General features: G+C 52.2%; 1 protein-coding gene across 2 annotated transcripts in view; it reads left to right on the top strand.

Annotated features, from left to right (window-relative positions):
* AFAP1 (actin filament associated protein 1) overlaps window positions 1-25,859 on the top strand; it is a 150,234-nt gene that overhangs the window by 87,743 nt on the left and 36,632 nt on the right. For both annotated transcript variants that reach the window (XM_027971240.2, XM_027971241.2), the window contains exons 7-9: window positions 10,953-11,048; window positions 12,427-12,508; window positions 18,794-18,943. In XM_027971240.2, coding sequence (XP_027827041.1) covers window positions 10,953-11,048; window positions 12,427-12,508; window positions 18,794-18,943 — 328 coding nt within the window. The remainder of the gene's footprint in view (window positions 1-10,952; window positions 11,049-12,426; window positions 12,509-18,793; window positions 18,944-25,859) is intronic.

Below are 25,859 nucleotides of genomic sequence, written 5' to 3'. Positions count from 1 at the left end.
TGAAGGTTACAAGCATTTGTAATTTTGAGATATAGATGAACCCCTCATGAAGAGTGGTTCAGCTTCCCATCAACAGTATGTATGTGCCTCTTTCTCCACTGTCTTGCCAGCAGAGAGAGCATGTTACCAGCCTTTGGATTTTTGCCAGCCTGGGAGGGGAGACTGACACCTCATCTAGTTTTAATCTGCATTTATCGCCTTATGAATGGCATGGGGCATCCTTTTAGAGTTTAAGAGCCTACGGCTGTGTTGCTGTTTCTGTGAGCTGTCTGTTTATATCCTCTTTGTAGATATCGTGCTCAGAAATCTCTGTTTAAGGAAACTCCAGATTCCGGAGGCTGAGCCAGGTTTGGTAGTCACAGCTCTAGCTCAGCCTGGTAATTTCCACTTGGATAGAAGTTCTCACGGAAGAAGCAGGGTTTGAGACCACAAGTAAGCTCTCAGTCAGGTAGGCTGTGAAGGTAAATAGCATTCCATAGCCATTTTCACTAAAGTTTTATTTGGGTCTTATAATTGCTTCCGAAATTCATCATAATAAATGTAGAAAAGGCAGGAGGGAGAAGAGGGTGAGCCAGTCCTGCGTAGAGAGCGTGTCACTAGAGGGCAGACTGGAGCCTGACCCGGAGTTGTGATCTCAGCTCCAGAAGCTTCTTGCTGAATGTCTCAGATGAGCTACTTGACTTCTCAAAACATAGAGTTTTCTCATCTATGAAGTGAAAGGGGTGGAAAGGAGTATTTCCTTTTGGAGTTGTGGTGAGGATACAGCAATATGAAAATGAAAGTGTTAGTCTGACCCCATGGCCTATAGCCTCTGTCCACGGAATTCTCCAGGCAAGAACACTGGAGTGGGTTGCCATTCCCTTCTCCAGGGGAATCTTCTCGACCCAGGGATTGAACCCCCAGGTCTCCTGCATTGCAGGCAGATTCTTTACTGTCTGAGCCACCAGCTTAAGACCTAAAGCATTTAGAAGAGCACCTCGCCTGTATGAGCGCGTATGTACGTGCGAGCTGCTGTTGGTGGTGGTGGTGTTAATCAATTTACAAGCTCTTGCTGACGTCAGTTTGGAAGTCAGGATAACAGAGGATGTTTTCGGGGGCCAGAGCGGCAAGCGCCCACCTCCCTTCCTCCTGCCCTCCTTTGTCCAGACCTGCAGGGAGGCCGGGCAGCACTATCCTCCTGTGTACCCTCAGATGGGACACCGCGTGCCAATCTTCTGCCACATCCCCTTTTGCAAAATAAACCAATAAACATCCCAAACAACCCTAAACAGTTTACACCAAAGATAAGGTTTTAAAAACTTGCCTACTCTGGGTCTTGGTTGCAGCGTGCAAGATCTTTTTTTAGTTGTGGCATATGAACTCTGAACTGTGGCGTGTGGGGTCTGGTTCCTTGACCCAGGATGGAACCCCAGGCCCCCTGTGTGGGGAGCATGAAGTCTTAGCCACCGGACTACAGGGAAGTCCCCGAAGAGAATGTTCAAAGGGAGTTGTCTGCACTGTAGACACCACTGACCTCTTCGGAGGAGAATCTGTTAGAGTTCTAGTGCTGACTTTGGGATAGATTTGGTATCAGTTCCATCCACCCTTTTCTTGCTCTTTTCCCCCACTCCCAGCTGGGCAGCGTCATCCTGTTCTTACAGCATCTCCTGATCTCTCCTGCTTTGGAGGAACACAGTTGGGAAGAGTTCTCACCATGGTTTAATGTGCTGAGAGCATTGTGGTTTTGCCGGAGCTCTCAAGGGAATCACAGCATGGTTTATTGTATACGTCAGCTCAGAGAACACCATCCGGTTTGTCCTTTAATGAAGGTCTTTCAGGACTTCCTGGTGGTCCAGTGGTTAAGACTTTACCTTCCAATGCAGTCGGTGTGGGTTCAATCCCTGGTCAGGAAGCTAAGATCCCATATGCCTTTCAGTTAAAAATCCAAAACAAGCAACAGAAGCAATATTGTAAGGAATTAATTTGTTGTTGTCCAGTCTCTATGTCGTGTCCAACTCCTTGTGACCCCAGGGACTGCAGCACGCCATGCCTCCCTGTCCCACAGTCTCCTGGACTTTGCCCAAGTTCGTGTCCATGGAATCGGTGACGCTATCCAACCATCTCATCCTCCGCTGCCCTCTTCTCCTTTTGCCTTCAGTCTTTCCCAGCATCAGCATCTTTTCCAATGAGTCAGCTGTTCACATCGATAGAGACGTAAAGAAATGAAAAGTAAAATAAGAAGTTGAAAAATGTAGCATTTAAAAAAAATGAAAAAAAGAAAAGTCTGTGTTCACCCAGGATCTCCCTTGCCTTCGTTTCTTTTTGAAGTAGGGCCTCCGGCATCACTCTCACTCTAAAGACGTTACTAAAACACAGTTGTTCCTAATAGAGCAGACCTTCCTGAAATAGCTCCTTTCAGCTTTGATGGGAAATGTCTTTATTTCACGTTAACTCTTTGTGGGAAGTCAGCCACCGCTTGTATCAGTTGCACCTTTGAGTGTGACGTGTCATTTTTTTCTGTGTCTTCTTTTAAGATTTGTTTAATCTTTGCTTTTTATCAGTTGACGATGATGTGTGTGGGTGTAGCTCTATAGGTTTTGATCTTTCTCCGGGTTTGAGCTTTGTTGTTGTTCTGTGGGTGGAGGTCTTTCAGCAGTGTTGCACCATTTGGGGCCATATCTCTTCACGTATTTTCCTGCCTCATTTTTTTCTCCCCTCTTCTTGTATGTGTTAGATCACTTGGAGTAGCCCAGGGGTTTTTGGATACTCTGTTCTCTTCTCTTCTTTCTCCCATGCATTTCAGTTGGGGTGGATATTTAGCTTTACCCCTCCTCAAATTTCCTGGTCCTTTCCTCCTCTGTGTCTAGTGTGCCTTTAAGCCCATCTAATGAATTATGTAACGGCCCATGTTTCATTTCTAGCATTTCTCTTTTGTTAAAAAGAAATAGTTTTTATCTCTCTTCTGAAATGCCCTGTCTCTTCACACGTGTTGTATATCTTTTCCATGATCTCTTCTGACTTCCTATCATGGTTATCCTGAAGTCTCTAGTAATTTTAATGTTTGAGTCATCTCTAGGACTACTCGTATTGAATTTCTCTCTTGAGTCTACATGTGCTTTCTGTGAAAGAACAGTAGAGACAGAAGTACAGACTGTTTACTCCAGAAAGGGGAGTGTCCCTTCTCCTGTTTGCTGCTCGTAGGTGGGCTGCCTCGGTCTCCCCTGAAGTGGAGGCGGATCTGGACTCGGGGGGCTGCAGCTTCACTGTGACTCACTTTGCATGTTGTCGCATGTTTTCAGGGCTGGATCTGGAATTTTCCATCAATGCGCCTCAGGTTCTGAGCTGTCGTGGGAGTCTGGAGCTCTCTGTGTGCTACAAACACACGGCAGTGTTCTGGACCACCTTGCTTTCCTTTTTGGCTTGATGAAGGCTGGCTCTTTGGTTTGCTGGGGTCTCCTCTCTGTTCTGAAGTTGTACCTCTGGCCTCCCATGCCTTGGGAGAAATCTTTCTGTCCTGGTGTGTCTCTAGCTTTTGCAGGCTGGCTGCCTTGTACTCTGGGAAAGCCCAGGTCCCTCTGGAGGAGGGGATCGTCTTCACTGCTGCCGTGAAGCAGATGCCTTGCACTTGGCCAAAGTCCCGTGTGTCTCCGGGGTCATCCCTGAGCTCAGCTTCTTTAGCTCTAGCCTTCCTGGCTGTTCTTACACACTCAGGACAGAAGCAAGGGAAAGAAGTGGCAGGCGGGTATAGACTCGTTCTGCCGCTGCGTCTCCTTGACTTTTAAACGGTTATGCCAGCCTTCATGTGGCTACTTGGCCTTCCCTGGTGGCTCAGCTGGTAAAGAATCCACCTGCAGTGCAGGAGACCTGGGCTCGATCCCTGCGTTGGGAAGATCCCCTGGTGGAAGGCATGGCAACCCACTCCAGTGCTCTGGCCTGGAGAATCCCATGGACTGTATAGGCCATGAGGTCACAGAGTCAGACACAACGGAGCAACTTTCACTTCACTCAGTCATGTGGCTGCTAGAAATTTTCTGGTTCCTCCTCCTCTCTGTGGCGGGTCCCCTCCTCCTGCTGTTCTGCCACTTGGGAGGCAGCTGGGGTCACTTCCTTCTTAAGAAGGACTCTTCACTTTTGAGAGCTTACCTCACTGAGGCTTCTTTGTATCCTCAGTGCTTTAATGAGCTAAAAAAATGCTACAGGTTTTTTTAGAAAACATCATCCACACTGCTTTGTCAAAGTGAGAGTGATGGCCTGTGTGCCTGTTTTGTGGCAACAGAGCTCAGGAGACCCTGTGCTGCGTCTTGCCAGCAGTTTATCCATTTTACTAGTTCTTTCAGAAAAACCCCCAATTTCTCCACTGTTGATGTTTCTCTGTGGTACTATTGCTTTCTATTTTATTAAGTTCTCCTCTTTCACTTTGTTTTGGCTTGATTTTCTACAATTATCCCAGTTTCTTGAATAGTATACTTAGATAATTAATTGTTACGCTTTTACATATATATATATATATATATATATATATATATTTTTAAGCTATGCATTTCCCTCTAAGCACAGTTTTAGCTAAAACCTCTATTTTGATTCTTTTTTTATCATTTAATTTAAAATATTTTCTAATTTCTGTTGTGAGTCCCCTTTTTAGTAATGGTTTATTTGGGAATATATTGCTGAGTTTCCAAGTGTTTAGTGATTTTTTAAAAAAAATTTACCCGATTGTTTTAAATTTCTAGTCTAATTCCACTCTAGTCACAGAACTTTACGTGGTTTCACAAAGTAGACGTTTTGTAGACTTGGCTTACTGCTCCGCATGTGGTCGGTTTCCGGTATGCGCTCTGTGTCTACTTGTAAGGGGCGTGTGTTGTGCGTTTGCTGGGTGTCCTCGTCTATAGATGGCTATTCGAGCACAGTCATGACTTGTCACGTGAAGACCTTTCACGTCTTTACTAATCTATTTATTTTGTGCGTTACTCCAAGGGAGAGACGTGGGAGTATCTACCACTTTGATTATGAATTTATCTATTTGTCTTTATTATTTCCTTCAGTTTTTGCTTAATATTTTTGAGGCTGTGTTGTTTGTTACATATATAATTTAAATGGCTATATTTACTGGGAGTTAAAACCTGAAATGTTCCTCTTTCAGTGTTTCTTGCTTAAAGAATTACTCTCTGATTTATCTGTAGATTAATAATCTTCCCTAATGGTATCTTTTTGATGAATAGAACTTGTGAAATCTGAAATCCACCATATGAAGTCTTTTACTTCTATTGATGTTGTTTATTTTCGAAGTCATGTCCGACTCTTTGTCCAACAGTAACGTGCCAGACTCCTCTGTCCATGGGATTTCCCAGGCAAAAATACTGGAGTGGGTTGCCATTTCCCTCTCCAGGGGACCTTCCCTACCCAGGAATTGAACCTGCATCTCTTATGTCTCCTGCGTTGGCAGGTGGATTCTTTACCACTGAGCCACCGGCTAAATCCTGTTTTTACTGGTATAGTCAGTGCATTTTGCATCCTGCCCCCCAAATTTTAGCATATCCCAAGTCATCACGATAGAGCCTGTATTTTCTTCCGGAAGTTTTCTGGCTCTGTCCGTGTAGGCCTCTGATTCATCCGTTTTGGTTCTCAGGTACAGGATGAGATGTGGGAGTCGAGATCCATTTTCTTACGTATGTATGGTCAGTTGTCTTAGAACCACTGAAACACCAGTTTCTGTGGCGGGAAACGCACTGTTCATGCTGTGTGCGAGCCCTTCACTGGCCCCGTGTCCCGGCTCCACAGGTCAGGCCACAGTGTCTTGCTTGCTGCATCTTTAGAGAGAGCCTTGAAATCAGCTGTCATGTGGGTTCCAGCACGGTTCTCTGTTTTTCTAAATGATTAAAACCTTTGAAATCGTGTTTTTATGTGTAAAAAGCCAGCACTGTCATCCTAGTTTTTAATGTCACCTTGTCAAGGCCACATCTTCGTGCTTGAAGCAGATGTTTTTTCCTTAAAGAACTGTCATGCAAGGAACGAGGCGTATTAATCTTGATGACAGCCTGTTAGAGTGACAGAAGAGTGAAAGGAAAGCCTGGAAATCTGGAGTGAATTCTAAGAGTGCCTTTAACTCACTAGGGTATTTTTGGTCACGCAATTTTCCCATTTATCTGTCAAGTGGAAGTAATACTGATCAGAATGATCAAAAAGCTGGCATGGAAAAGGTATATAAATGCCCCCTTAGAATTATAATAAACAGTTAAAATATATGATTTATTGGCATCACCTCTTAGGATTCCTTGCGTGAAAAGCTCTAAGAACTCTCTAACTTGAATTACTTTATAAAACAAATGCCAAGTTCCCTTATTAATATAAACTCCTATTCTCCCATCTTGTCCTAAACCTTTCATCCCAGGCCTTCAGTATTTTGAAACATGGCTTCAGTGCAGCAGTAAAATATCTCTTCAGTACATCACACACACCCCTCTGTCAGGTATGAGAAGCCCGGGGCCTGTGTTTGGCCAGGACATGACTTGACAGAAACTTCTTCAAGGGCAGCTGCCGAATGTGTTTCTCTCCTTTCGGTCTGCAACTTCCATTAGCAACAACTCTTGTCAAAGTTAACTGTGTGTGTGTGCGTGCGCGTGTGTGCACGTGCAGGTGTGCGTGTGTGTGCGTGTGCAGATGTGTGTGTGTGTGTGTCTGCAGATGTTGCAAACATGAGCCATCTCGTAGAGGTCAGTCAGAAGACAAGAGCCAATATTCCCAGAAATGGGGTGGTCAGGTTTCCTACAAAAATGTGCAGAGATTGTGTTTCTGAAGATGAGGGTTCAAGTTAAAAGCAAACAAAAAATACCACAGAACATATAACAATTTGTTTTTCTTTTTTTGAAGGATTTGTGATTCTGAACTTGGATCCAGTTCCCTTAAATACTTATTGAACTTCTCTCTAGACGTGGCTCTTTCCAAAGAAGTATATTAATATAAAAACCTCCTTTGCAACTATTTAAAAAAATAGGTCAATAAACCCTTTATTTAGAACTTCTGAATTAACTCTGCAGGGGCAGCCTGGCAGTACATAGCAACCAGAGCAGAAAGTTCCATGAAAGTGTAACCTGAAAGAATCCGACCGTTTGATGAAACCTGTGGAAAGAACGACCGGCTTCTGCCTGTGGATCTTTTCCACAGCGTCTTCCTCTGTGCCTGGGAGGGTAGTCATGGATAATTCCTATTGTTAAATCCTTTGGCGATGCTGAGAGGCCATGGGTAACCCCACCAGCCCCAGGTGTGCCGGGAGCCGCCTCCATCTGCTCTCTCCGCGGGGACAGTGTAGGTTCAGGAAGGGGGCACTGAGGCAGAAGAGGTGCAGCTGGTCTGCGCGCGATGTTGTGATTGCGCAGATCCTGGCTTCATCAGCAGAGGCTGCTCAGTAACCGCCCCGGGCTGCAGGGGCCCAGAGACCCATCAGCTCCTCAAACCTCCATCTGATGGAGAAACAGGGCCTGGTAACAGGGACAGGGGTGAGTGGAGGGGACGGTCCAGGGACCAGGAGAGAGTGGTAGGGAGGCAGCGAGGCTGCGGTGTTGGTAATGCAGGCATGGCTTCGAGTTGATGCGCACGCTCTCTCTCTCTTGTTTTAAAGACTTCCCAGCTCCCTGGGGATCTCAGGACTCCACGTGGAGGACCGGGAGAACTGTCACGAGGCTCTGCTTGCCTCCTGCGATGGTCTAGTCTCTGGCCTTCTGTTTTTCATTCACACCTTTTTTTTTTCCCCTCATAGAGAATTTCAAGTCGTTTATCTCTTCATTCCCTTCTCTTATTTTTCCTCTCATCAAACTCTTTTTTTAGTTGCTGTTACACGCTAGGCATTGGGAAAACCAGCCTGAGCGAGGCGGAGCCCCTTCTTTGAAAATGAGCCCAGCTTTAATAGAGGAAGCAGACCAGCGGGTTCAGGATGCCTTTGACCAGGCCCTGAGCACAGGGTGGGGCCGCCCGTGCCCGCCCGTGCCCGTGGAAGCACAGCTGCACCGCGTCCCAGGATGCCCGTGACCATGCCCTGAGCGCAGCGCGGGGCCGCCCGTGCCTGTGGAGGGACAGCTGCACCGCGTCCCAAGATGCCCGTGACCGTGCCCTGAGCGCAGCACGGGGCCGCCCGTGCCCGTGGAGGCACAGTTGCACTGTGTCTCACGCAGAAGGGTCTGAACAGGCTTCCTGGTCATGTGGGAACCAGGCCGCCCTGGAAGGGTGAGTCCTGTTCAGCCAAGAGGGGAGCACACCTCCCTGGGAGACCCCTGAGGTCTAACTGGAGCTGTGTCGACCCTCTACCTTTGGAAAAAAAAGAAAGAAAAAAGGAGAAAGAAAAAAAGACAGTTGTGTTCTGCATAGAAGCTTTGGCCAGAGATAGATTTCTACAGGTTGTGCTTTGTGGAGTTTAGCCTTTTAGTGTGAACTGAGTCCCTCAAGACCCTCAGGGTGTGTGTACAAGTGGACACGCGTTCACGTCTGTACCGCTCGGATGGAGGAAGAGCGCACGGCAGCTGTGTCGCTGAGCTGCTGTGCTGGCCGTCGCTTTGCGCACATTCTAGGTGGGGGGTGAGGCTTACAGGGAGGCTCTGCCCTGCATCTGGAGCCCACTGGGGTTGGGGGGTGGGCTGGGATTCAGCCCTAGCTCCTGTTGGACAGGAGCCCAGGAGTTTTCCGTGGCTGCAGTGATGTCGGCATTGGTGACCACAGTCACGTCTTCAGTGTGTGTGAATACACGGGCAGGTGCTGGCTGAGCACCCAGGGTCCCATTTTCTCTCAATCCAACCATAAGGACAAGACAGGTTGTCTTTCTCCAAAGGAAAGAAAAAGTCTCATCCTTAGATCAAGAGAGCTTGTTCCTTGTCAGCTGAAGACGTGATAAGCACAAGGAAGTGGGGGACTAAAGACTCAGTGCAAAGACGGCAGCGAAATTAGCATGAAACAGCCAAACTGAAGGAACCTTCCCGCCAGAGACGTTCAGGAGGGGCAAGTCACCTGCTTGGTGCACCTTTGCTGGTTTTCATACATGAGACTCAGCAGGGAAACAATGGCAGCGAGCTCTCTGGGTTTCTTCTCTCTCTTTTTGCCTGTTTTAGTCTCCGGTGTGGATTTCACCCCCGTTGCTTTTTCATAAAGCAGCTGAGCGGCGGGATGGCTGGAGACACCGTCCCAGCCTCCCCTCAGCTCCTGGCTCCAGTCCCAAGCCCAGAGCAAGTCGAGGGGATCTGAGTGTGTCCGCTGGGATCCTGTTGCAGAGTTCCTATACAGATAGCTGGGAGTCTGGCATTGCTTTTTTTTTTCTTTTTTCTTTTTTTTGCTCAGAAGGCACTTGGGTTGAACTCAGCTTGCATCTTAGTTCCAAAAAGACTAGTAGACATTTTGAAAGCTGTGCCTGCTAGCTCCTCATTCACAGGAGTGTGAGCTGCACCAGGCCGGGAGCTTGTCTGTCTTGTTTCTTGCTGTCCTTGGTGATCAGAGCACCTTGTAGGAACTCAGGGAGGACGGAAGGGATGGGGGTGGCTGCAGGGTGGCTGTGGTCGGCAGTAGGTGCCACACGGTGGTCCTCACACCTGAGGGTTTGAGCTGGGAGCACTTCTGGAGCTCTCAGCGTCAACAGTACAGGTGCTGGCAGTGATGGCGGCGTCGGTGACCGCAGCCACCGTGTCTTCCTTGTGTTGGCACACACGCAGGTGCTGGCTGAGGCATTTTGCACACAGGGTCACATGCTCTCTTAATTCAACTGCAAATACAAGACAGGTCATGTTGACACGCCTTCCTTTGCTAGTAAGGTCCCTGAGGTCAGAGAGCCCGCGACTCGGCGGCTCCTGATGTGCTTGCCTCGCAGATGGGTCTGCAGGCGCCTTCTCAGACTCTTAGTGCTTATCTTCCCTGCTTCTCCAGACCCCAGCCCCCTCCTGGCTCTGCAGAGCCCCTCCCCAGGGATCCCCTCCAGCCATGCCCGCCCCCCAGTCTCTCTGCCTCTCACACAGACACTCCTCCTCCAGGCATCCTTTGCTGGGCCGTCCCACTCAGCTTTCTCCCTCCCTCCCTCCTGCTCCCTGCTCCTGGGAAGTGTGCTTTCCTGCTTGGCTTCCAGCTCCCATGTCCACTGCAGCTGGACTCTTGTAGCCACTCCCCTCCTTTGGCTCCATCCTGTGTACTGACCGTGTATCTTCCCCGAAGCTCTGCCCTACTTTGTCCCTCCCCGCCCCACCCCAGATGTACCCCCTCTAGAGCCGTGAGCACCAGCCTCAGCAATGGCTCCCGGGGTCCTGCTGGCCTCTCCTGGCCCACCTAGCCACACAGCACTCTGGGTTTCCCACAAACTCTTCACATCTACCCTTTGTACCTCGTTCCCGCTGCCTAGAGCCTTTTCTACTGGTTCTTCCCATGGCCACATCCTCTGGCCTTTTAGCTCAGCTTGCATCTCACACGTCATCCCAGGAAGGCCTCCCTTGATCTGAATCAGCCGCCCCTTCCTGTTAAAGACCCTTTTCTATTCTTTGTAGCGTTGGCGACTGTCTTCCATCACCTTCATTTCTTGGGCAATACTCATAGTTTGCCGTGATATCTAACTTTTACTGGAGTGGAAGCCCCATGAGGGCAGGACTCTCACGTACATCATTCCCTTCTGTATCCCAGAACCTCTGTTGTTTTCAGGATGGTCTAGACATTTGGCAAATGGTGAGTGAATGTGTGGGGCTTCCCTGGTGACTCAGCCAATAAAGAATCTGCCTGCCAATGCAGGAGACCTGGGTTCCATCCACAGGGGGAGGGAAGGAAATGGCAGCGCCCTCCAGAATTCTTGCTTGGAGAATCTCCATGGACAGAATGAATGAGTGAGAGAATGAACAAACGAATGCCTGGCCTCCGAGGCTTAACTCCAGATGGCTCTGAGCCTCGGGCTTTCCCACCGCGCCTCTTGCCTCCCCTTCGGCCCTCGTGTGAGCATCTCTGCCGTTCTGCACTTGCCACAGGTGGTCAGAGAGATCTGCAGTGGCTGCAGCGGGCCCGCCGAGCCGGAGTGCCCTCCCCCGCCGAGCTCCCCGGTGCACAAGGTGGAGCTGGAGAAGGTAAGGGGCCTGCTTCTTTCCAGGAATTAACCTTGCAGCTGATTTAGGCCTTCCTGGAAGTTTTAACAGCACCTCTGAGAATTTCAGCATTTCTAGTTGAAAAACAAACAAAAAAACGAGGCACCCCTGCTGCGCCTCTGCTTGCCTGGTAGGAAGATCGGGTCAGCTGCTCCACTGACCACGTGGTCTTCGTCCTCTCCAGCTGTAGATGCAGGAAAGGGGTGTGAAGGTGTCACAGGGTTTAAGGTGTTCAAGGCCACCGGCTGTAACAGCAGCGTGCGATCAGCAGGCAGCTCTGTGTTCTTCTGGAATACGGCTTGTGCTTCCCGAGTGTCCCTTCCCAGAGGCTTATTCCCCACAGACAGGTTGCAACCTGCCACGCCTGCTGTCTTTCCCCGATGGTGTTCTGACAACATCCCCACCACCCACAATCCCAGCTCTTCCTCTCAGCCCATACAGTGCGAAGGAAACCAGAAGTCAACCCACAGACTGGGTAAGACATGTGCAAAAGACCTCTGCGAGAGGACTTGCATTCAGAACAGATAAAGAAGTCTCAGAAGTCAGTATGAACCAAAAATCCAATAAGAATACAGAAAAAGGTTTTAATAGATGTTTCCCTAAGGATGATGACCCTTCAGGGTCCCTTGGACAGCAAGGAGACCAAACCAGTCAGTCCTAAAGGAAATCAACCCTGAATATTCACTGGAAGGACTGATGCGGGAGCGAAGTGCTGGTACTGCGGTCACCTGATGGCCACAGTTTGCCCGTTTGTGCAAAGATCCCATTTCCGCGGCGAGCCCCGCTTCCCGCCCCGTGGTGTTCTGTTGGTGGCCTGTCTCCCAGGAGCGTCCTGAGCCCTCCCTGTTGACCCCTGCCCCGTGGACAGTTCCTTTCCGTCTATTCTTGTAGCCAGGGCTCTCTAGAGAAACAGAAGAGTCTGTGTGTGTATGTATACGTACACATATTTTGTATGTATTATAAAATATTTAAATATAAAATAAAATTCCACATGCAAATGAGAGACTCATTGTGAGCAGCTGGCTCAGATGATTATGGAGCCAGGTTAGGGTGATGTGGCTTGGTGAGGGAAATAGTTTATGTACTCCCAATATTTTTTCAAAATTATTTGCCAGAAAAAGTGATCGAGCACGTGTTACTGTAAGCTCAGTGAGCTTTTCCTTTGTTCTTTTGATGTTTTTAAAGCTTTTGTGGCAAAACCAACCAGATAGTCTGTTCTAGCTGAGCCCTAACCACCTCCAGGTTATTGGAACGTGGCCCACATTTTCTTTCATTTTTGAGATACCGTATGGCTGATCTACGATACATCACTTGGTCAGTGTGGCCGTGGTAAGGTAACTTAATCTTTTTATTCCCACAGAAACTGTCTTCAGAGAGACCAAGTTCAGATGGTGAGGGTGTTGCCGAAAATGGAATTGCTACGTGTAATGGAAAAGAACAAGGTGAGTTCTGTTCATGCCAAAAATACATAAACCAAAAAAAACCCAAAAAACCAACTCCAAAACAGAAGCATGACGACCAGGTCTGTAAGCCCTGATTATGTAGGAAACGCCCTCAGTAGTTTAGTGATGCAGGTGTCATCGTCCCGTGTTACACAGACAGAAATGCAGAGGTTAGCACTGTCTCTCCGGGTCTTCATTTTAATGCCGCCCAGCCTTGGTCTAGGCTTTCTCTTTTTGTCTGGGTATGTTCCCTGCGTGAATTTATTGTATTTTTGTGTGTGTGTGTGGGGTTGGGGGGGTGGGCGCTGTGCCTCTTGGCTTATGGGCTCTTAGTTCCGATCTGAACCAAGATTGGCCCCTGGCAGTGAAGGCTCCCACGTTCTAACCACTGGGCAGCCAAGGAACTCCCTGGTCCTCGTGTTTTACTCACAGCAGGCTATTTCCTCACCTGATTTATCACCGGGACAGGTTTGCATCAGGGGTGGGGTGCCAGCATCTCGCTGGGAGATGTGGTTCGGGGGGCGAGGAACCTCATGTAAGTGGAATAGTCTAGTGTTTGTCCTTCTGTGGCTGGCTAATTTCGCGTGGCATGGCGTCTTCAGGGCTCATCCCCGTTGCGGCAGGCACAGGACTCCCTTGTTAAGGTTGGATAGAATTCCCTTGTGTGGGTGGACCACGTTTCCTTCTCTGTTCATTCACCGATGGACATTTGGGTGGCCTCCACCTTTTGGCTATTGTCAGTAATGCCACTGTGGGCATGGGGGTGCAAATACTGATTTTTATTTTTTCCCTAAAGTCAACTTTATAAAGGTGTAAGTCACACATTGTCATATTCAGCCTTTTTGGCATATGACAGACACATACATGTTACCTGCATCTCAGTCAAGACACAGAACACCGCCGTCACCCCCAAGATGTTCCCTGGCAACCACTGACTTGTTTGCTGTCCTCGAAGCGGAATCACACAGGGTGCAGCCTTCCAGGTCTGGCTTCTCACTCCATGTATTGCGATTGGGGCGGATCCATGTGCTGAGTCAGTCGTCCGTTCTTTTTCTAGGCTGAGAGGATTCCAGTGTGGATGGACCAGTTAGGTATCCACTTCCCGACTGGAGAATAGCTGGGTTGTTTCCGGGTTTGAGCGGTTTATGAGTGAGGCTGTTGCAGACGTCCATAGCAGGCTTTCGTGTGAGCATGTAGCGTCTTCATTTCTTTGGGCTGATACCTCGGGGTGGGGCTCTGCAGCTGCTGGCACTCATGCCTCCTCACCAGCCTTCCATTGTCATCTTTGTTTTGTTCTTTTTACTTTGGCCATTTTAATAAGTGCCGTGTAATTGTGCCTTTAGAATGCATTTTCCTGTGACCAACAATGTTGAACATTTTTAAATATTTTTTTGCCAACTGTGTATTGTCTTTAGTTGTTCAGTTGCTCAGTTGTGTCCAGCTCTTTGCAACCCCGTGGACTGCAGCACGCCAGGCTTCCCTGTCCGTCGCTATCTCCTGGAGCTTGCTCAAACTTATGTCCATTGAGTCAGTGATATCATCCAACCATCTCATCCTCTGCCGCCCCCTTCTCCTCCTGCCCTCAGTCTTTCCCAGCATCGGGGTCTTTTCCTGTAAGTCAGCTCTTCACATCAGGTGACCACAGTACTAGTGCTTCACTCCTGCCTCAGTCCTTCCAGTGAGTATTCAGGGTTGATTTCCTTTAGGAGTGACTGGTTTGGTCTCCTTGCTGTCCAAGGGACTCTGAAGAGTTATCATCCTTAGGGAAACATCTATTAAAACCTTTTTCTGTATTCTTATTGGATTTTTGGTTCATACTGACTTCTGAGACTTCTTTATCTGTTCTGAAGGCAAGTCCTCCCTTGGACGTCTTTTGCACGTGTCTTACCCCAGTCTATGGGCTGACTTCTGGGTTCCTTCGCACTGCATGAACTGAGAGGAAGAGCTGGGTTTGTGGATGGGGGGAATGTTTTCCCTGTGCACGGCCAGCCTGGTCTCTGTTCCCCGTGAGTGATTCTGCCTGCCCGGCTCTCCGCGCTCTGTCGCTGGGGCAGGGGACTGGCGCACAGACGTCTCCTGGCTCAGAAAGGAAGTCGCCATAAACCGAGGAGCAGTCCACACCAGTGAGAATCCTGGAGCCCAGATCGTCTGGGCTGTTTTGATGTCACGGTCTACCCCGAAGGGTCATGACCTCTGCCTCGGCCCACGAGGTTCTCTAAGTCTGTTGTTTCTGTGTGTAATTTTAGTTCTTTGCGTCGGAAGTTGTTCGGTGGAAGGTATCATCTCTGGCTTCACAGGGCACATTATGTGTCATCAGAGCCAGGAAAGCTATCTTTAAGTTCTGCCCTGAAATGGGACAGTGTACAATCTCAGGGTTCCTGTTCAGACGCCGAGGCTCAGTGGGCACTGCTGTGGCTGGCCTCTTTCCTTGTTTGCCATTTCCTCCCCTAGGGTCCCTGCCTGAAATTAGGTTCTGCAGAATGGTATCATATGTCTGGACATACAGGTCAGTGCCTGTGTCTGCATCTGACGGTCTTGTTTCCTTTTAACAGGACCAGCCTTCTCTGCTCCGTCAAGGTGACCTTGGTTCAGACACTTCTGCCTGGCAGGAAACTTTGCATATAGTCAGACCCCCAGTGGATAGCCACTGAAGGAAGCTAATGGCTTAAGTACATCCTGACGTGCTCCCGGAGCTTTTATCCTTGCCGCACACTCTTGGCCAATTTGTTGAGAAATTCCAATAAAGCCCCTTTGATCCCAGCCATGTCTCAGCCCAGACAGATTTCTCTGCAGGCTGCGTGGAGGAAATCCCGAACTCCTGCAGCTTCCCCGGAATGTTAGACTCTCAGCTGAACACGGACACGAGCCAGACTCTGTGACCGGAGCCACAGGGATTGACTCTAAACTCTGGCTTCTTCTTTCCAGGTGTCAGGCCCCGGCATATAATGAACCAGTATGGTGTGATTTGGGGTAAATTAGTAGAGTTGCTACTGATACTCCAGCTGACGTATGAAAAGAGAATTGAGTCCCTGGGGCTGATCTGTGTGGAAGCAACAGTTGTCCCTAACTAGCCCTGCACGCATTTACCATTTAATCACGGGCTAACGAGTCTGTTGGTGGACTCAGCAAGTGCTAAGTCGCTTCAGTCATGTCCAACTCTCTGCGACCCCATGGACTGTGGCCCGCCAGGCTCTTCTTTCTGTCCATGGAATTCTCCAGGCAGGAATACTGGAGTGGATTGCCATGCCCTCCTTAGGGGATCTTCCCAACCCAGGGATCAAACCCACGTCTCTTAAGTCTCCCGTACTGGGAGGTGGGTTCTTCACCACGAGCGCCACCTGGGGGCCACATTAGCGGCAAAGCAAGTGAATAGTCTGATGGTATTGCCCATGTCCCCACTCTTCCCATCTGACTAGACGTCAGAACACCTAGACTCTCACTGGTGTAGGGTAACCGAGAACTGCCCGGGTTTATGACGTTCATGGCTTCAAAATGCTGACAGTGCTCACCGCCCCCTCCCTGCGCCCTTCCCCAGCTTCACAGTGACGCTGTCTGGACTCTGTCTCTCCTCCACGAGGTCAGTGCATGCAGAGTTCTGCGTTGCTGGGTTTTTCTTCAGAGCTGCACTTCCTGTGTGAATACCATCTGCATAGTCTTGTTCAGTCAACATATTTTCCATTCCTACAGCTTTGGCTCTTTCTTCCAAGGATGGCCTCCCTTCTGCTTTTGCAAAAACAAAAACAAAAAATCAATCCATGGACTTTCAGAGAATTAAAGGTCCTTGCTAACGCCTTTTCTTTGTAGTCGAGTCCAGCAAGAGCTTTCCCAACAGTAGCAAATCCTCATCAGAATGGAAGTCAGTCTGATGACTCAGCTTTCTCAGGCATCACCTAGCAGGGAATGACTGATTCACGCTCCTGAGCTTTGCAGGAGACGCCTTCGGAGCACAGGGTGCCCTCGCTAAGAGGACCTTATCAAAGCTTAGCTTGAGTGGGACTCTGGTGAAAGATTGTCTCGACGCTCTTGAGAAACCACGAAGAAGGGTCACCCAACACCGCTTTTCACTTTGGGTTTGGTAGAACTGAAATCAGTGGTTCTGGCATTCCAACCAGGGATTCCATGTCTGATGGCAGCTGGGGAGGGGCTGTGCCTTCAGATGAGGGATGGAAGCAGGTTCCTGGTGCTTTATTTTACAGGGGGTTGTGTGCAGTGGGAGAGCGTAAGGAGGGGTCAGAGTGACCACCCCGTGTTCTGTGTTTCTAACATGACCTGGTCCGTGTGAGACAGCACAGATGTGCTTCTCTTAGTTCAGGCTGCCTGCCGTAACGAGATGCCACAGACCGTGCGGCTTAAACGACAGAGATGCGTTTCTCACAGTCCCGGAGGCCAGAAGCCCAGGATCCAGGTGCTGTCAGTGTTGGCTGCCAGTCGTGGGCCCCTTGCTGGCTTGCAGATGGCCATCCCCTCACTGGGTCCTGGAGTGGCCTTGCCCCCCATCCCATGAGGACGCCAATCCTGTTGGACCAGGGCCCCACCCTTAGACCTCACCTAACCGTCAGTGCTTCCTGAGGGGCTCGTCTCCAAATACAGCTGCACGGAGGTCAGGGCTCACCCCTGTGTGAGACGTGGGGAGACACAGGCATCGTCCGCTGTGCCGTTCGCCCTGTAGCGTGGCTCCTTGCTCAGCTGCACCGTGGCTCCTGCCCTCAGACGGCGTTCACTGTCCGTCCTTCTTGGAGAGGAAGTCAGGGTGCAAGCACAGGGACTGACCTCAGGGGCCTCCCTGAGTCGGGGCAGGGAGCGGGGAAAAGGGGCACGGAGCCCAGAGGAGGCTGGGCCTGGCCGTTCCGCATGTGGGGTGGGTGGCAGAGTGGAGCCTGTAGAGAGGGGGGCCCCTCTGCCCCACTGAGCGGCCAGCGTGGGGGAAGGAAGTAGTGAGTGCCTCCGCTTGAGGAGGGCGGATGTAGCAATCAGGCCAACGGTTTATAAGCTCACCTCCGCGCCCTCTTTCTCTGCTGATCCTGTGTGACTGTGTGCTCCGTCTCTGGGCAGAGGGCCACTGAAGGAATTCTTGACTTTTGTTGCCTTTGCAAAGGGTCTGTGCCACCCTCTGGGTTGCAAATGGCGGGATGAGGGGTCCTCCTGGAGAGGCCTGGGAAGGGGCTGTTGGGAGGGGTCTCGGGAGTCAGTGATGGCGTCTGGCCTTGATGCCCTGGGGGCCCCTGGGGCCCTCCCAGCTTATCCACACCAAGCGAGGCTGTACCTGAGCCGCCTGGAGGCTCGGTGTCCTGCGAGGCCCTTGGCTCCAGGATCAGACATGGAATAGCCCCCAGTGACGGCTCACTTCCCAGAGGTGCTATCGGTCCTGGAGGATCCTCTGTGTCCACCCCGGTCTGCACCTGGTCCCCACCCTGTGACTCTGTCGGAGGTTGTGGACCAAGCCCGCAGGGGCTGGAGAGAGCAGATGGCCGGTGCGGGTCAGGCACGGGAGAGCAGCCGGCGGCCGGCGCTCAGTCTGCTGGGGGGCCCGGGGCTGTGGTCAGCCAGGCACGTCGGTCGTCACACACAGCCCCTGGGTCTCGGGCCCTGCCCCCACCCGCCATCACTTACCAAACTGTGGGTTCAGAGTGGCTAGACCTTCCAGTTTTCCAGGGGAAGCCAGAAGTGATCTTTGTGCACAACAGTCATGAGTTTTATGCACACAACTGAGCTCTGCCGGCCAGACAACCCATGGGGCTGGGGCTGGGATGCGAGTCCGACAGGTCGGCGAGGGCCTGGCGGAGGCTCCCTGAGGACCGCCCCCTCCACCTGCCGGACCGCGCCAGCCTGCCTTCCGTCCCTTCTGGCGCCGCAGGCTCTGTGAGAGCTGATGCTCTTCCCGCCCGGACAGCTCTGCCCAGGGTTTCTGCACAGACGCTGCCGTGTGTTTAGCGCCTGTGCTTCCCGACCGCTCGGTCCCTCTGCCCTGCAACCCCGCTTCGGGTCTACAGAGGCCTTGCCGTCGTGAAGCCTCCCCCAGGGCTGCGTGAGGGTGTGTGCACGTGTGTGCGAGCTCGTATGTGCGTGTTCAGCCCCCTCTAGAGCACAAGCTTCCTGGGAGCTCCTGTTTGTGCTGTGTTCTCTAGACTCTAGAATCACAGATACAAAGCAGGTACTCGATGAGTGAAAATTCAGGGAAAGAAAGTTGGCCACCACGCATGCTTTATTTTGATGAGTTTCTTTTTTTTTCCCATTAAAGTCTGCCATTGAAACATGCCTTTTTGTCATCATCTTTTTTCTTCACAGTTAAGAGGAAAAAAAGTTCCAAATCAGAGGCCAAGGGAACCGTGTCTAAAGTCACTGGGAAAAAAATCACCAAGATCATCGGTTTGGGAAAGAAAAAGCCGTCGACGGACGAGCAGACCTCCTCGGCAGAGGAAGACGTGCCGACGTGCGGTGAGATGGGGGCGGGGCCTGCGTTTCCAGATCTGCCCCTTCCCGGAGCACGGAGGCCCTCTGTGGATGGCCTCTGCATTGCGTTCGTCTGAGTCTCATTGGTTGGGATCGTGATTGGTTAAGCTGGGGGCTGCCGTCTGTGGCGTCGCACAGAGTCGGACACGACTGAAGTGACTTAGCAGCAGCAGCAGCAGCAAGCTGGGGGAACGGATTACACTTTTACTGCTATTTTTTTTTAATTTTTTTTTTTTTACCGCTTATTAATGAAGCCCTTACAAGGGCTTGAGATATCTCTGAGGTTCTCTCTAGATGAAAAACAGAGTCTCTGTTTGATCCCATGAGGCTCTCCCAAATTCCTTTTAAGCGACTTTAGAGGGAGATACGTATGCGTCCGGTTGGCCAGCAGAGGCGTGTCAGGTGTGTAAGAACGTTTACACAATCCCCAGCGGCTCCCCACTTAGCCTGAAGCCCTGCAACTCAGCTTTCAAGGGGCGCTCTGCGCCTCAGACTCAGTCGGGCTGGCTGACCCCCTCTCCCCTCACCCGTCTTGGTCCAGTAAGAGGTCTGTAGGCAGCCCTTGTTGTCGAGGCCGGGGAAGCACCAGGGAGGTGGTGGTGCTGGCTGAGACTCCCCTACTGCCCCTGCTTGGAAAGGAGAGGAATCTGCAGAGAAAACCACGTCCGGTCTAGTGGCAGAGGGTTGGCCTGAAGCAAGGAGTCACAGAGACGAGTGTGTGACGACTGACTTGTGGTCACAAACCCAAGGAGAAACCAGGTCAGCCACGGGAGAGTCTGGCAGGGACGTGGCCTAGACGGGGCGGTGTTGGGGACCACCTCCCTGCAGAAGTGGGACTGTCCATGCTCGCTGTTTCCTAGGCAACCACACTCCCAAGTTAGGCGACTCTTCTAAGTAGAAAGAAAGTCTTCAGAGGCTGAAGGATGGGTACTCACTCTTTAAGGAAACGGGGAGTGGGCCGTGCTTTTCCGTGGCCGCGGCTCGTGGGCTGCTGTCCGTCGGCGCCAGCGCTGCGACGCCTGTGTGCGTGCTCCCTGTTCCACCCCTCTCTCCCCCTCTGGCCAAGCCTCTCCTGTCCAGGTGTCGGATTATGTGGGGATGCCAGAAAATAAACAGCTCTTAGATGCTGCCCATTGGTGCCCAAGTTGGGCCCCCTGCACACAAAGATGAATTTATTGAGCAGATATCCCACCCCAGGGCGTGGCTTGTGCTGAGAGGGCGTCGTGAGCCAGAGCCGCATTGGTCGGGAGGAGGGGTCGATTGTGGAGTGCGGGACAGGTAGGCTTGGGGTGGGGGTGCCTCTCGAGGGGAGGGCAGGGTGGGTTCACAGCTTACCCCTGGCTTTCACAGGCGTGGTCCTGAGAAGTCGTGGTACACAGGAAGCCCCTGGGCCATTGTGCAGAGTGCGTGTGGAGCGGAAGACAGCAGGCAGGCAGTGGTGGGGCCTCGCCGGGTGGAGGCGTCACCTTGGGAAGAACCCTGTGAAGCGGCCGTTCGTGGGTTGAGCTGGGAGGGGAGCCACTCCTTTTGTGACCCCCAAAAGGAGACCAGGGGTCTGGGAGCGCCTTGCACACAGAGGTCCTGAGCTTGGCTCTTGCCAGACAGTCGGGTCACAGAAGCGAGTGCACTGACCCATGTTCTTTGCACGGAGCACGCCTGCCCTGCAGAAGCTAAGCTGACGGGCAGAGCTCTCGTGGGAGGATGCGGGGAGGGAGCATTGTTGATGCCAGGGCCATGCCCTCTGGCTTCCTGGAGCAGCTCACAGCCCTGGCGGCTGGGCTGGTTTCCTCTTACATTGCCTCTGAAACCACGATGGGAGTTCAGGGTTAAGGTGGGAAACGGGAATTCTCCAACAAAAGGGGATTACTGTTTTAGCTTTGTTTTTTTTTGTTGTTCTCAAAACTGCTCTAGGCCAGTGGAGGAAAGAGAGGTTCTTTTCTGAGAAACGTTGGTATGGAAGGCGACTTGGCCACTTGAGCTCCAGGCCACTCGCTGTGCGGGAGGACGCTGAGCTGAGGAAGGCTGTGGGGGTCGCCTTGAGCCACCCAGGGAGCTGGGGGCAGGACAGGGCTGGCCCGCGGGCCTGTCTTGCAGCCCAGGTCTGCTGCGCCCCCTCCTGTCCCTCCCAGGGCTTGCCACCGTCGTGACTTCTGTTAGCTGCTGGGGGGCGCGTGCTGGACGGCGCAGTCGCGTTGAGGCAGAGTCGTGGGGGTCTGTAGCTTTGTGTGGGTTTCCACCAGGCTCTGAGTGGACACCTGTCACCTGTACTAAGGGAACACCCTCTGTCCACATGGTGTTAAAATGATCATCCAGTTCTTGGCTGGCACGGGAGAGGACTCTGCACAGAAACCCAGGGGCAGGGTGACTGTTCCGTGATGTTAGAACTGCTGCAAGGCCTCAGGCAGGAGAAGCCGCTGGATGAAGGCTCCCCTCCCATCCTGCCCTTAGAGACTCCACAGCTGCTCTCCTTGCCAGCAGGAAGGGTGGGGCCGCTCTGGGGACAGGGGACACTCCCGGGGAGGAGGTGACTGGGAGCTGAATTGAGATCTCTTCCCTGGCCTCCGGGTGCACCAGAGGAATGCCTGCGGGTAGGAGAGGGTTCTCTGCAGGTCCACACAGCCTGGCTGGCCGCGCTCCCACCCCCCACTGGCTCTACCCGACCCGCCCAGCTCTCCCTCCCCCTCAGTCGGTGGGCACTATGCCAGCATCAGCCAGGTCTGCTCTACAGTCACTCAGCCGAGCTGGTCCAAGACAGGCACGTGGGCCCCTGAGCAAAGACGGCCGTGTCCTTTGTTTGCCCGTCTCCAGTGCTCAGGGTCCCAGCGTTGTCCTCACTGTGTAAGCTCAGCTGTGGTTCCCAGGAGATGTGCGTTTCGCCTCTTTCTTTCTTCTCCACTCTTTCTGTCTGTCTGGGCCAGCCCCCAAGCCTCTCAGCTGCCCGCCTTCTCCTCCTCTGGACCCCTGCAGGCCACCCAGTGGGGGTTTTGGACCCTTGGACTAATGACACTGATTGCGTCATCCTGTGCTGAGTCAGCTGAGGGCCTCTGACAATCTTGTCTCAGTTGGATTTTCCACCTTTTCCCTCTAAGTTACTAGATGAAGATGCAGGTTGGATTCACCCCCCTGCCCCCACTTTTATCCCCAGCGTCAAGCAAAGAGCCTGGGATACAGCACCTCAGTGAACACTTGTAGAGTGAATGATTACCATAAGCAAACTGCAGCTTCTCTGAGCCTCAGGTTCCCTTCCTGTGAAATGGGCTCATACTTAAAATTACTTTGTTTTCCTTAAAATTGAAGGTAAAATTATGAAACATTAGGCACATTGCCTACTTCACAATTTACGCTCAGTAAATGGTCTCTATTATTCATTTGTTCGCCTGAGAAAAACCTACGCATGCCGACATAGCCAGATGGAAGACTGACACGGATAATGTCTACACTAGGAAGAGAGACACTGATGAAAGGGAAGTTCCCCTAGGTGCCAGGATGGAGGGCTTCCTGGAGGCAGTGTAACCTGGACAAGTTGGAAGGACTTCCTGGTTATTTCTCAGGCCCCTCCCATCTCTGTTTGGTGACTCTGATGTTTTCAGCAACAGAGTTGTTGGTGAATGTGCAGGAAGGTTATATGTCTCACTTTTTATCGTAATCCAGGCACAAAAGATCAGGCGACATTCAGTGGCGGGGGAGGGGGGCGGGAGGCATTCTTGGCGTCTGTCACCATGTCAGGCATCTGGAGCTCTTGGGCCCATGCGCCCACTGGAGGGCATGCACTTGGGGCGGAGGGAGGGTTCTGGAGTCAGTGTCTGTGGGGCCAGGGTCAGCTGTCGGCAGCGTCTGGACCCCTGGTCTCCCCTCCCGCCCTCCCGCTTGCAGCCCTTGTCGCTCCTCGACTGTCCTGTTCCCCTCCGCCAGTTACAGATGGAGGCCTGCAGAGATGAGAGGAGCAGTGGAAGTCCCCACAGACGTGTGCCCATAGCACAGAGATCCCCTGGGCAGCGCCACCCTTTCCCGTCCAAGAGAAGGAGGCAGTGGATACTGGGCCCCCTTCAGCCAGGCCTCCCTGCCCGCCCTTCTGCAGCAGCTGGGACTCGGGAGCCACCTGGTCCACACACAGCGGGATGCGCGGGCGCCTGCAGCTGCCCCCTCCTCCTGAGCCCGAAGCTGTGCCTGTCGGGTCGGCCTCAGGCCGTCATGGAACCGCGCACATGCTCGCCACCACGCTCTTGTAAGAAGCCTTAAAGAGTTCTTTCTTTAGGATTTGGAGCAAAGATAGTCTCAAAACATCAAACGGAACTTTGTGAATTGTTCAGATACAGTAACTTCTCACCGTGACATGATAAGTGGGAACAAACAAGCAAGAAAAATCAAAGGATTCTGGCATTGCCTTACTGGCAGGGCATTGAAGTGACCAAGGCCAGCCTGTGCCCGGCCTGGCTGCCCCGTGGTGCCCCCTGGTGGCGGGTGTCTGCTCGGGCTGACTGTCTCGGGGTGGATGGGTCCTGTGTTGGCAGCGATCCCGTCACAGACTGGCCGTGTGTGTGCACGTGTGTGCTCTGTGTATGTGTGCATGTGCTGTGCGTGTGTGGTGGTGGAGTGGGGGGTGGCAGCAATCCCATCACAGACTGGCCGTGTGTGTGTGTCTGTGTGTCTGTGTGTATGGGGTATGTGTGTCTGTCTTCCTCTGTGTGTGTGTGTGTGTATCTGTCTGCCTGTCTGTGTGTGTGGGGGGGAAGTGGGTGTGTGTGTGTGTCTGTCTGCCCGTGTGTGTGTGTGTGTGTGTGTGTGTGTCTGCCTGTCTGTGTGTGTGTGGGGGGGTGGGTGTGTGTATCTATGTGTGTGTGTGTCTGTCTGCCTCTGTGTGTGTGTGTGTGTGTGTATCTACCTGTGTGTGGGGGGGGTTGGGTGGGTGTGTGTATCTATATGTGTGTGTCTGTCTTCCTCTCTGTGTGTGTGTGTATCTGTCTGCCTGTCTGTGTGTGTGGAGGGGAAGTGGGTGGGTGTGTGTGTCTGTCTGCCCGTGTGTGTGTGTGTGTGTGTGTGTGTGTGTGTGTGTGTCTGTCTGCCTGTCTGTGTGTGTGTGTGTGTGTGTGTATCTATGTGTGTGTGTGTCTGTCTGCCTCTGTGTGTGTGTGTGTGTGTGTGTGTATCTGCCTGTGTGGGGGGGGGGTTGGGTGGGTGTGTGTATCTATGTGTGTGTGTCTGTCTGCCTCTGTGTGTGTGTGTGTGTTTGTATCTGTCTGCCTGTCTGTGTGTGGGGGGTGTGTGTGTGTGTGTGTGTATCTGTCTGCCTGTGTATGTGTGGGGGGGTGGGTGTGTGTGTCTATGTATGTGTGTCTGTCTGCCTCTGTGTGTGTGTGTGTGTGTGTGTGTATCTGTCTGCCTCTCTGTGTGTGTAGGGGGGTGTGTGTATGTGTCTGTGTGTGTGTGTCTATCTGCCTCTGTGTGTGTGTGTGTCTGTGTGTGTGTGGGGGGAGTGGGAAGAAGACTCCTAGGGGACACGGGGCCTGCCCTCTGGCTCCAGAGGCCTCAGATGGGCCGCCTGCCGTGTCCCTGCGTGGCCTCTCCCCGCCCAGGAAGTAGAAATGTGGGCCGCCTCTTGGGAGCGGCTGGTGAGCCCGGCGGGGAGGCCGTGAGCCAGATGTGGGCTCGTTTCCGTGGCGCTTGCTGTTTACAGAGACAGCCCTCTTACCCACTTTGGTTCTCATTTTGCTTTTCCCTTTTGGGCACTGTAACTAAAGATGAGGCAGGCGTTAAAATATGGTAATTGCCTGTGAAGTCACGCTCTAAGTAAAGTGTGAATCTGTCCAGCGTAATCATTCCTCCTGTGACTCGCATGTTGAGAAATTCATAGCATTTGGTGACTCGGTCAGGGAAGGCGGGCCCCTTCACCGCTCCAGGCGTTGGGTCATTCTCTTGGCAGGCTGGGCGTGCTCAGAAGCTGCAACACACCCCGCGTGCACACACACACACCCCTCCCCAGCCCTGCGCCGGGGACAGGTGTGCCCGCGCGGCGATTCTAAACTCCAGGAGCCCTGCGGAAGGCCAGAGGAGTCCTGTCACTGCTCCTGACAAGGCAGATGTGCTTAAAGTCCTCCAGACACCTTTTAGCGCCTCCTCCCTCCCCGCCGTCTTCTGCGTCAAGGCCAGGTCCCTGTAGTAGCGTCTGAGGTCCCCTGTGACCAGGTTCCTAGACATCCCAAGTCTTAGTTTGCCGTGCTCCCTGCTTCTCCAGGCCTGAAGAGCTCCCCACACCTCTCAAGGGCCAGGTGAGGACATGCCCTGGGTACGCGTGAACCCGCACTCTGCGGGCCCTGGGGTGGCGGGGTGGTCGTGCCTGCCAGTGCCCTGTGCCCCAGAGCCCTTGCAAAGGTGCGCCCAAGCAGGCTCAGGCAGCTGAGGCCGCCCCAGGCTTCGGCTTGGTTTCTCTTTATCACACGCACCGTCCGCTGTGCGCCCGCCATCCTGTGTGTCCATTCACACTGGACGCACACGAGGGGGCTCCGGTTGGCAGCTGTTTCCATACAAGTCCAAAGACAGGCCTTCCGCGTGACTGATGGCTTACAGGTGATGTCAGAGAGACAGTAAATAGCTCTAACAGCCGCACCTTGGATGTCCAGGTATTATATTTGACTGTATGTTTTAAGGAGAGCTTACAAAAGAATATGCGTCAGAACTGGGCCACTTACAAATACTGCTTCCCAAATGAAAACCGCAGCTCTTTCGCTGCCATCTTTGGCTGTCTGAAGAACTTCAGGTGGGTCTTTGCTGGGAGGCCGTGAACAGGATCAGGCATGACCTCCCTCCTCCCCTTTGTGAGCTCGGCTTCCCCAGCCTGTCTTCATGCCCCTTCAGTGTGTAAAATACAGGGGCTTTGAGTCCCAGGCCCTTGAGCTGGGACTTG

Source organism: Ovis aries, chromosome 6 (assembly GCF_016772045.2).
Source record: "Ovis aries strain OAR_USU_Benz2616 breed Rambouillet chromosome 6, ARS-UI_Ramb_v3.0, whole genome shotgun sequence".
Classification (NCBI taxonomy): domain Eukaryota; kingdom Metazoa; phylum Chordata; class Mammalia; order Artiodactyla; family Bovidae; genus Ovis; species Ovis aries.
The sequence above is the reverse complement of the archived record's forward strand: the minus strand, read 5'-3'. Positions and strand labels throughout refer to the sequence as shown.